This window comes from Acartia tonsa, chromosome 1 (assembly GCF_053477335.1).
Source record: "Acartia tonsa isolate MP-2025a chromosome 1, ASM5347733v1, whole genome shotgun sequence".
Classification (NCBI taxonomy): domain Eukaryota; kingdom Metazoa; phylum Arthropoda; class Copepoda; order Calanoida; family Acartiidae; genus Acartia; species Acartia tonsa.
The window spans coordinates 14,549,484-14,561,550 of NC_137260.1; the positions used below are offsets into that span (position 1 = coordinate 14,549,484).

Genomic DNA, 12,067 nt, shown 5'->3' on the forward strand with positions numbered 1-12,067 from the left:
ACCAATGATGTTACACAAAATACCCCTTCTGTAGATTAAAATTTCTGGTTTAAATGTGTGGATACTCTTAATGAACCAACCAATCAAATTCGATTTAAGTTTCCAAACTAAATAAGGCCAACAAATAAGAAAAAGTTATTATGCATAAAACTTTGGAGACTAGTGTAATAAACAGCCGTATGTCCCCTCTCTCCCTGGTTTTACTGAAACCCACCTATCTTAAATCTAATAAAAAACATACTTATACTTTACTATTCTTGAATCACCTTGCTTTTGATTTACACTAACTCTATTTATCTTTCGTATAGTTTGATAAAATATTCGAACAGCAGACTTTATCATGTGTGACGTCATAAAATTACGTCTATTATCCATCTCTTTTTTAGTGGTTTCTTTTCATACTTTTCCTCTCATCTTTACTTTTAAGAAGTATTATCATGTCGTCACACATGACACTTTCCGCTGTCCCAAAAGATTCTATTAATAACAACAATGTGTAATTTTCCTTTTGAACAAAAAATGCCATTGCCCCTTCTTCTGCAGTCACTGCCACACCTACCTCTGGGAAAATAGTCTTGCCACCAACAATATTATCAGACATGTAGGCTATTGTTGAGAATATTTTGCCCCCTCCAACATCAGGTTGGAAGGGTAGTGGATATTCATCTACATGAGGTTCTGCTAGTCCACCAATACCATAGTTTACCACTTGATAGTTTTCTGCAGTAAACCTGAAAAAGATGTTTATATTTACATAGTTGGCGGTTTCCCTCAAAGTGCTTAGTCAAGCAAAGAAAACTCCGCTTAGCCTTATTCTGAAACATATTGAAAAAAAAAGGGGGGGGGGCTAGTTTTATTGTGTATGTGTTTTTACTTGTTACAGGATAGCCCCCAGGGTTAAGGCACCGCAAGTATATGGACTTAGGGTTAGGCATAAAGAAAACAAACTATCCCCACCCCAGATAATTACTTATAAATTGTTCATATTAATAATACCGTGATAAGTAAAATCATAGCAGCAAAATCACTGCATGTATAGATAATTCAGATCTAGATAAAATCCTCAAAATAAAGTAGCATAATCTGTGTGTCTGCACTGAAGGATCTCGCTAACCACAAAACCGATATGGTTCTTCTTTACAATTTTCCTTCTCATAGGCTTTGGAAAGTTTGTATAACTATTTTGGGGATCTAGGTTTATAACTTGATGCCTCTAGGGGCGTAACCGCTAGTCTACTAATATAGAAATAAAAAATAAGAAGTGCTACCTATAATTTGGATTAAACATATTAACCGAAGTTGCAAGCTCCCATCTTCTTCCAAGTTTAATAAGCCAAGGTTTATCTCTTTCAGTGAAATGGGCATCCTGAGCAGCTAATTGTTTGTAGGCTTGAGTTTCTTCATCTTCAGGAAATGATGTCAATTTGTTGATTACTTTTCTTTTCCTAAACTCTTTGAGCAGTAAATCTTTTTCATTGGGATAAATAACATCATGTATTACTTGAATTACAGGTTCTGTATTCAGATGTTCTAGTTTGAATGGTCCAAGTTTGAGGTAAGCATCTTTGAAATGATTTGAGAAACATAAATTTTCTGGTTTTGGAGGTGAACTATGGTTAGGATCAGAACAAAGTTGTTGTATTTTATGAAACTTAAAATTTTGTGTACATGATTTAAGTACATAAGGGTTATCACAATTGCTATCCATTCCTCTTTTAAAGTGTTTTCTAAAATCATGTGCTTTTGAGGTAGCATTTGAATTAATTGGATATGTCAGAGTTGAAATCCCTGATGATATAGTATCTTCCCAATTTTCAAGAGCCATGTCATGTTCTACAACAGCAAGTTTGTAATCATCTTCTAACTCTGGAGATAACTTCAGCCAGTTTACATATGCATCTAGCTTCTTATTAAGCTTTGCCTCATTGGCAATAAGTTTGATATCTTCAACATTTAACTTTGTCTTAGATATGTAAGTTCTATCTCCATATTTAATAATACCATTCATGACATCTCTAGGGTCAAGATCATTGTATAATTGTATATTTAGTATTGCAGAGCCTACCATTTTCTTGGCCCTGTTCCAATCTTGAAAATATTTGTTCAATTTGTTTTCTAGAAACAAACAGATTTGATTTTTTTTCTTGAAATAATAGAAAAGAGGACCATCTATGTTTAACCTTAATGCATAAACTTATTTAACTTTTTACTTTATGTAACTCACTACTCACTAGTGGCTACGCCCCTAGAGGCCTCTAGGGGCACTTGAGGAGGGGGGAGTCGAATTTGATAACCCAATTTTTTATTTTAGATTTTAAAAGAAAAAGTAAAAAAAATTTTGGGGGGTGGAATTTTTTTTGGGGGGAAGGGGTAGCCCCCCCCCCTCATTATAAATTTTAGTTAAAAAAAATTTAAAAATTAAAAATTTTTTTTGGAGTGGGGATTTTTCCCACCCCCCTAAGAAAATAGTTATAAACCTTCCCGGGACCTATGAGAAGCTACCCTGTTAAGGAGAACCCGATCGGTTCAGGGGTTAGCGAGATCCTTCGGTACAAACAAACACACAGACACACAAATAGACATCCTGTTACTTTAGTATAAGGATAACTCATACCAGTTACTTGGTAGGACAGTAAAGTGTGTAAATTAAAAAAGCAAAGGATCTAATTATTTGTACCAAGTTTTCTTTTCCAGTAAAGCTATGATAGATTGTAAGGCTATTCATGTTTTTTTAAAAGCGAAGCTTTTCTATAATTAGGGTCGGTCCGTCCGTACGTCCGTCCGTCCGTCCGTCACGGATAGCTTTTTTCGTTAATTTAGACATGTTAGAATTGTCCTATCGATTTCAAATTTTGCATGGTGATTCCTTTAGTAGTTAGGTACGATTTAGAAAGCGTAGCAACTCTATAATCATTACCAAAATGTCCGTACGTCCATTTTAAACATGTTGATTTTTTTTTACTTTTTTAAATAGCTTTTTTCGTTAATTTAGGCATGTTAGAATTGTCCTATCGATTTCAAATTTTGCATGGTGATTCCTGTAATAGTTAGGTACGAGTTAGAAAGCGTAGCAACTCTATAATCATTACCAGAATGTCCGTACGTCCATTTTAAACATGTTGATTTTTTTTACATTTTTAACAACAAATTTGTATGTGACCTAATTATCCGATTGGTCTGATTTTTGGTATACTGATTCCTGGGACAACAAAGTACAATATTATAAGCGAAGCAACTCTATAATCAAGTCCTAAAAATGTAAGTATGTCCATAATTATTATCCTTTATCAAGCAGTTTTTCAACAAATTTACTTACAATTTTGCTTTGACTCTTATACATTCGCATTCTGATTATTCAGTTCTGACATTATACAAGTGTTAATGTCCGTTTGTCCTACCGTTTCAGAGCTTCGCTTTTATGGATGTTGTCATCCTTGTTTTAATATTAAAATGGTTACTATTAATAAAGCAGAAATTTAGAATGAGAGAACAAAAAAAAATGGTAATGTAACATATTTTAACATGCAAATCTGTCTGACCTAACAAAGCCGTTATGTTGACATCTTTTGTAGTTTGTTGGATTGATTTCCAGACAATAGACATTCTTTTTAGTAAATTAAAAATATCTACAGGATGATTTGGATCAGTTTGCTTGATTATTTCAATGTTTGTTCCATAGTCTTGCAGTATTTCATTAATGTTATCAACATCAAAAGTTTTTGATAACTCTGTCAACAACTCCAATTCCTTCTTATGTAATGTTATAATATCCTCATAACTATTGGCAATAATTTCATTTTCTTCATTATCTCTAATTTCATCACCTTTACCAAAATATCTATAAAACTTTTTTTCATCTGCAAAAGCAACTTCATGATCAAATCTCATTCTAATTCTATCAACCATCCACAGAGTTTTACTGTAGTCTTGAACAGTCATTTTAGAAGATGGATAACCAGCAACTTCCTTAAGATTGAACATGCTTATAAAACAATCATAGTAACAGTAAATAATTTCAAAATTTCTAGGCCAAGTTGACCCAGGATTTATTTTTTTTCTTCATGAAATATGTGATTTCCAAACTATCTAACAAAATTTATTCAAGTTTTATCAAAGGCCAGGGAATAGCAATATTAAAGTTACCAGAATTTGCAGCACAGCAAGCCAAAGGTGTGTCTATAACAATGAGTTAAGTTATACAGTGTAGAATATGCATGTAAACTATTTGCAAATGATTTCCATGTAAACTGACATAATCAAGTTTATTTTTTGTTTTGTTATTGCAGTCATATTTCTTCGAGAAAGCTCTTAGATCTTTTATAATTATCTATAATCAAGTATTACAAGATTTATTTTAGATTTATATAAAGTGTTCAATCTCATTCCTTTAGATTACTGTCTAGATAATCTCGAATCCAGTTTCCTGTAACTCCAAGGTAAGCTTTCTTAGCAATATTGTATAACTGGTGGAATATTATTTTGATTAATATTTCTACTTTTAATATCCTGGATAGGTTTAGTTTGTTCTTATGTATTTTCTAAACACAACACTATGTGATTGTAAGTGGGAATATTATATCATTAAGGATTACAAAAAAAAATGTGGAACTTATTAACATAAGATGATTGATTACACTGCACTGTTTTTTCTACATACACAATCATCAGAGACTTTACTGTGATACTTATCAACATAACTTCATAATTTTAGTAAAACTTTGAATACAATGCTTTTTACTAATCAAAAAAGTCCTGCCTGAAATTGTTGCCTTGGTTTCCAAATTGAATTATCCCCGTCATCAACAACAATAATTTTCCAATCAGCTTCAGCTTTGGTAAATGTATCATCATCATTAGAAGAAACTTGGTACAGAGATGTATCTGTTGGTGCACTGATTTGTTTTTATGCATTAATAAGAAAAACAATTATATATTTTATATATATTCAACAACCCCAACTTCCGCCTTTAATATAACAATGATAAAACTTACACATAAAAGATTGATATAAGATTAATTGCTTGTACTTTCCTAGTACTATTTTAGTCTTAAAGTAGCACAACAATTACAAAATAAGACAATTTTAGAATAATAATGAGAGTATTTGTAGGCATCGGGCAGTCAATTATTCAGCCCTAACTTATTTTTAGATAAGTTGTGCCTCTGGAGAATATTCTAAAATGATTAATGCATCAATTCCTGAAATCTCCAATTTCTAGTCTGGAAAAGTATGCCTTGTCCATCTCCAACTACACATTTGATTTTAAATTATATTCAGAAAAACATGATGATTGTGGCCTTCCATATCACACTTAGGTGAGTTTCTCATAAGAATGAGAAATAGATTAAAACTATGCAAATGTAGGAAGCTTTCCTCATAGGCAAAAGCATGATTTGTCTGGTGGTTGCTCATATCATCGCTTGAAACAAATTCAATCACATATGAAAGTAAAAGAAATCAAAAGAAAGCTAGATTTTTTTGTTTATGGTAAGCCTGTCATTGTTTTATTTTCAAGCTATTTGATCCACTTAAAAAAATAGTTCTATCTGGTAACAACGAACTCTGATACCGACAGACATCCTTAATCTTTTAAAATATAATCTTTAACCTTCCTGAATAATTGAATTATTATTGAAGTAGTATGTGTCTTCAAATCCTGGATGCAAAATTGATTCTTCAATCCCAGGCGGTAGAACCTTAATAAACAAGAACAATTAAGTTCGAGCAAAACAGGTTAAGGTTATCAAAGAAAATAAGTTAAACTTCAATAAATGATAGAGACTGCAGTATCTAGATTTAAATGTCATCTGAAAAAAGAAATGCCATTAATCTTTTTACCAGTCAAAATAACATTTATTTTGTTTTATGCTTTGTTTTCAACAAATTCAAATGTAGGGATATACAGAGAAGTTTCGCTACAAAAACTTATCATACCTCAAAGAAGGGTCCGTCCATTTCATAATCAATCCAATCATCCAGCGTTTTCACTTCTTCATTTTTATTAGGATTCAACTTTTCAGGGAAGACTGGAGTGCATCCTGCTATTGGTCTAAAATATATGTTTTATCTCAGATTGTTTAGTAATAAATCTTCTATATAATGGTTTAATATGCGAAGTATAATAAATATATAATATGTGGATATTTTGACATTGAAAATTTTGTCGTTAATTTAGGTTGATACGATAGTCCTCATTTTATTGTCAGTTTGTTCTTCCAGTAGGAGGGGAGGGGATAAGGGTAGATGAGGGTTATCTTTGTCCTTTGTTCTGTCCATCACATTAAATTTGAAGAGTTAATTTTTTTTCAAGAAGTAAAATGGCTAAAAAGCCACAAATGCTTATGACACAAACTGAAGTATCACCAGGATAGCCAATTTATTTCTATCAACTTACAAATTTCCACAATTTCTTCCATCTTCATATTTTCCAGGAAAAAATTTCTTTCTGATATCCAACCAACAATCAGAATATACTGATTTTATCCTGAAAAAGAATTTCAAATGTATATTGATAAAATTCTAGTATTAAAAAAATTTAATAATTAAAAAATGTAGTTATCATTTATTCATAGGTAGAATAGCCGCCGTAGCCATCAACACTACAAATGAGTAATTACCGAGCCCTGGTTTAGAGATTCCAACGCTTGCTAGTATTTACAAAATCAACAAATAAATTTCTTCAAACAAGGATGACAACATCCATAAAAGTGAAGCTCTGAAACTGTAGCACAAACAAATAATAAAACTTTTCTATGTGTCAGAACTGAATAAGCGAGTAAGTAAATTTGATTTAATAAAGCATAATGATAGGGACATACTTACATTTTTAGGACTTGATTATGGAGATTCTTCGCTTTAAAAAATTTCAAGCTAAAAATATTAGAAACTTTAAAGTTTAATCTTATGAGAGAGAAAAAGAAACTTCGATGAACCTTTAAACAAAGAGGAGAACTGTGTGTAAAAGATTTAGAGTCTAGACTGCGTAGATACTCAGGGTCAAGACTAACTATAATGGATGTAACTAACCAAATAATGAAGGGACGTACAAATATAACATAATTTTAGAGTAGCATTGACTGTCATTAAGTCCTAATTACTAACCTGATCATCCCACCAGCAAATATAGCATTCCAGTTAGGATTAAACAACCTTCCTGGATCATGACCATTCAGTGCCCCCAATATAACATCAACCTGAGAAGAAAAAAATTATTTATATCCCGTCAAAATGGCTTTCGCTCCTGGAGCCTGATGCAAATCTAAGAAACCACTTTACACCTAAATCCCTTTTATAAAGTAACAGGATCTTTTTCTGTCTGTGGCGAATGATCTCGCTAACCGCAAAACCAATATGGTTCTCACTTAGAGGGTAACTTCCTGGAAAGGTTTTTAGCTATTTTAGAGGAGGGTACCACCATCCCTCGAAGAGAAATCGCTTAAAAAACTTACCCCCCCCCCCCCCTTTCGTCAAGTACCTCTGGGGATGTAGCCTGTAGTACTTTATATAGTGGAAACAGATCAATTATCTTATATTTTTACGTTAAGTATTGGTGGATTTGCAGAAAAATAATTTAAAAAAACTTTTTATTCTTGAGGAGATTCGTTATTTTAAAAAATCATACTTACATGTAAGAGACATAGAATTAAAACAATTCTACCTAGATGAAACATTTTAAAATTTAAAATTTATCATTGATTAATAATGAACTATTATCTACAAAAGTAAAATTTAATACTATTATTTTTATCTAAAAAGATTTATTTTACAATTTGTCAATTTATCAAAATTTAAGTAAAAAGTTGCTTTTAATTCAGGGAATCAGGGTACATAATTTTTTTTGTTAATTAAGGGGGAATTTTACGTGATCATTCAATTTATGGGGGTTTAATCTTCCCTCCCCCCCCCCTCTCCTGTTTTTAAGTAGCATAATACGACAAAAAGTTTTTTTTTTATGAAAAATCAACTTTATGTAAGTTTATTATAGAACTTGAAGTAAAATCACATATGATCACTGAGCTAACTTCAACTATCTTGCATATTGGATGCTAAAAACAGGTAGACATATCTTAAAGACATGCATACCTATCTTGGAGATAGGTTAACCTACATAATTTTATATAATTCCATTTGTAACCAAATGATTTCACCAACTACTTTACGCTTTTTGCTAAAGGATTTCTTTCCAGTCATTAGAGAAAGTTGGATTCATTTTTTTGTGATTCTGAATATTTGGGAATGAAATGTACATATTGATCGTGCTCAATGACCAATACTAGGAATGTATATCTTGTTTTTTTTTTTAAACGACACTAGGGTAGGAGAGGACAATGGACTATAAATAAATCTTTCCTTGTAATATTATAGATAGTTTCTGCTTTTGGTAACTTATAAAGTCTAATTTTGTTTGTTATCATAGGTGAAGGAGATAATTTCTATCGTCTATTGTTCTGTCTCTAGCTTTTTGATTAGCAGGCATCTCAATATACTTTATAAATCATTTGTTTGTATGTCAGTTATGCTTATTAGTAACAGACATAAATAGTAATGTCTATTCGAAATAGTCTATATTCAATATATAAAAAAACTTGAGGCCATCAGGTAAATTTTACAATATTTTTGTTTAAATAAATGTTCAAGTGTTCAAACAATACAGTAGCATTTAAATTATGAATTGATAAGTACATTATTTTTATAAAGGAAAAATAATATAATTAATCATCTATAAAAAAAACCCCACAATTTTATTGATAAACTACTTTGTTCGGTATCATTTTCGTTAAAGTATTAAAAGTGCCTGGGCCAAGAAAAAAACCATTGTTATGCGCCTGACAGAGTAGCAGAAATATTGTTTAACGTGAAAGTTTTGACATGAAAGGGGCTGGACTAGCATAAACTATTTGCGTATTTGCTAAACTGTATGAATATATTGTGGGAAAAGAATGTTTAGTGCGATTACAACAAAAATTTACAAATTCTAACACCCTTATATAAAAGTAACAGGATGTCTGTCCCTCCTTTGAATTAGGATTGTTTATATGTATAATCTATATAACAAAAAAGTAATAGGATGTCTATAAATATGTCCTAAGATTTGATGAAAATTCTTTGCGTAATCAAAGAATATTTCTTAAAATATATCTCTTTATTTAAATAATCATTAAATAAAAAGATTGTAACATAACAAGGATGACCATTGACATCATCCATAAAAGTGTAATTTGTCAAGATTATCTGCTTATAACATTATCCTAGATATCATTTTTATACCGAGACAAAAAATTCACTGCAAAAAGTCTTCAGAACTAAGGTTTTCCTATAGGGTTACCAAGTTTTTAAAAACATTTACTTATTATCACAGGAACCCTCATGCAATAGTCAACATTAATTATAGCAGCTAGCCGTTAATTCACAGACCCTATATTTAGAAGAGCTTTACATTCAGATATATTTCAATATTAGATAATACAAATGATAAGATAATGCTTTGAAGGAATACCTAGTAGATTGAAGCCAGTATTATGGAAATCCTTACTATCAGGTGATTTTTAGTTAAATATTTTACTATTAGAGGCTACGCCACTAGAGGCCTTAAAGGGTGATTAGGGGAAGGGAGGAGGGGTATATCATCACTCCACTATTTATTTTGTCTTAAAAAGAAAAAGAAAAAATGGAGAGGGGGGGGGGTGTTTACTTTGGGAGGTTGGAGGTACCGTACCCTCTCTTTAAACATTTTCTTGGCCTGTATGAAGCTTTACTTTAAAAGAGAACCATATCGGTCCTGCGGTTAGCGATATCTTAAGCTGCACACAGACAGACAGACAAATATCCTACTGTTTTTATCAAAGGTTTAAAAAACTCAAATTTTAAAATTTCATAAGGTGAATAAACAAGTGATTATGTATAGATTCACCCGCCCTTCAACGAAATGAAAATGGGCTTATCTAAAAATCACTTTGTCGGTCTGTCTGTCTTATTATTAGTTATATTCCTTCTTACCCTCTCTTTAGTTAAATCAATACTTTATATATTCAAATTATTTATAATACAATTAATATTTAAATTCAAACTTTGTAATCTTATGAAACCATTGTTCATGTACCTAGAAGTTTTTCAAAATGTCCTATAATTTGGAAATATTAAAAGAATATTCAAAGGGTTCGCTTCATTTGAATAAATTCTTGTAGTTTGTCCTTGTTGATAATAGAATTAGCGTCATCACCTTTAAGAACATCTCAGAAATAGAGTTATTCTAAATGAGAAAAAATGTAGAATTGCATTTTCCTAAAAACATAATACATGAAAAATTTGTTTATTACATCCACACTGCATAATAATAAAATCATCATTATAGGTGTATATTTCAGACAACTACCTACCCCAAATAGCACAATTTTATTTAATCCCATAATATAGTGGTCCAGGACGTTTTTTTGTGTTTAATGGCAATTTTTTTTTAATTGACTGATAATGCTTTAAAGGTAGAATGCTATATTAAATTATAGCCCATCTTTCTAGGTTAGGGTTTATGGCATTGTTTAATATATTGTGGTAAGACGGCAGCATACGGACAGGCATTACACAGAGTTGCTACGCAGCGGCTTATCAAATCAAGCCTTCAGCGCTAATCCTATTATCACCATTTCACCCCTGCCCCTCCGGGGCCGTGCCGAGACCCCACCAGCAGTGGTCAGATTGGACCGTCTAATAGTGGGAGGGACGCAGCCACTTTACAACCCCGCGCCCCAGTCAACTATCCTACCGAAGATGCTTGCCTTCCCCCTGACTGCAGCTTACCCCACAAATGCCTACCGCCGCAGGGCTCCGCCCTCGTCTCCCCACACCCCCTTCAACCTAACCTATTGTTATCATCTATTTTTGTATATATAGTAATAATCCTATTGTAAATGTATTCAGTTTTAAATATATCTTTGTAGTAGTAACTACTGCTAGTTCTTTATTGGTAGAATCTTTAAGGCTAGGGGCTCGTTTGGATTCGAACTCGCGACGGTAAGCTGAAACGCTTCAACTTACCACATCTTGGTGTCAGCGTGTTTCAATCGAGCCCTGCTAAAACTAGCCAATTCTACCTCTGATTGGACCCTTTTGCAAGTAAGGGGACAGTCAGCCGCCAACTAAGAAGCCAACTGACCCGCGAGACGGCCTTTTTAGGTCGATTTTCCATCATTTTTGAACGCATTACGTAGGCCTCTGGCCTACGGCAAGCAGATTTAGCCTGCTAAAAGCGCCAGTCAACGGCGTTTTCCGTATCGTGTGGGAGCTGCGCTAGGTGCGCAACCACGGTGATCGGATAATTTAGCTCAGACGGCTACAGAACTGAGTCTAATTTGGCATGTGTAGCTGGGACAAGCCCCAGGACACCCAGGCCAAACCTACGAGACGGACAGCTGCGTAGCTGGTCTCCCTGAGAAGGCGATGTGTGGCTGCAAAGCTCCAGCACACAAGTAAGGCCTACCACTGCGACGGATAGCAGAATTCGAGCCCAAGGCGCGGCAGGACGGGACATTCCCTGCCGTCACCTCTGCGGATTCGAACCCATGGCGCTGCAGGACGGGACATTCCCTGCCGCCACTTCCCTGGATTCGAACCCACGGCGCTGCAGGACGGGACATTCCCTGCCGCCACCTCTCTGGATTCGAACCCACGGCGCTGCAGGACGGGTCATTCCCTGCCGCCACCTCTCTGGATTCGAACCCGCGGCACTGCAGGACGGGACATTCCCTGCCGCCACCACTCCAGACACAACCCACAAGCGCTTGCAGGATGGACATTCCCTGCTGCCACCGCTTCCAGAATCACCCTTAGAGCTCCTAGTGATAACTACACATAAGTGTTTATAAATGTCAACCAAGTGATAAAATACAAAATTGTTGACCTAGTGATTTAAAAAGCTCAAGTGGTTCGAAGCTCAAGTGTAGACCACCACCAAAGGTTTGCACCCACTATGGTAGGCGAGAGCACCATAGCTGCGGCCCGGCCGCCGCCGAAGTTCCGCCCGACACCGGCAGAACGGGAGGCCCCCTTGTCCAATGGCCAGGACCTCCACTT

The 12,067-nt window shown here is 34.0% G+C and overlaps 2 protein-coding genes across 2 annotated transcripts; both read right to left on the reverse strand.

The window, feature by feature from the left end:
* Nucleotides 1–382: 382 nt before the first annotated feature.
* On the reverse strand, nt 383–3,981 carry LOC145326477 (prolyl 4-hydroxylase subunit alpha-1-like). Its single transcript, XM_080169847.1, has 3 exons — nt 3,540–3,981; nt 1,269–2,115; nt 383–731 (listed from the first exon to the last, which is right to left on the reverse strand). Exons 1-3 carry the CDS (start codon nt 3,979–3,981, stop codon nt 383–385), a joined length of 1,638 nt encoding a protein of 545 aa, XP_080025973.1.
* A 1,948-nt stretch (nt 3,982–5,929) lies between these two features.
* LOC145326485 (uncharacterized) lies at nt 5,930–7,716 on the reverse strand. Its single transcript, XM_080169858.1, has 4 exons — nt 7,627–7,716; nt 7,103–7,194; nt 6,396–6,485; nt 5,930–6,050 (listed from the first exon to the last, which is right to left on the reverse strand). The coding sequence occupies exons 1-4, from the start codon at nt 7,669–7,671 to the stop codon at nt 5,930–5,932; spliced, it is 348 nt and encodes a 115-aa protein (XP_080025984.1). The 5' UTR covers nt 7,672–7,716.
* Between the last annotated feature and the right edge of the window lie 4,351 nt (nt 7,717–12,067).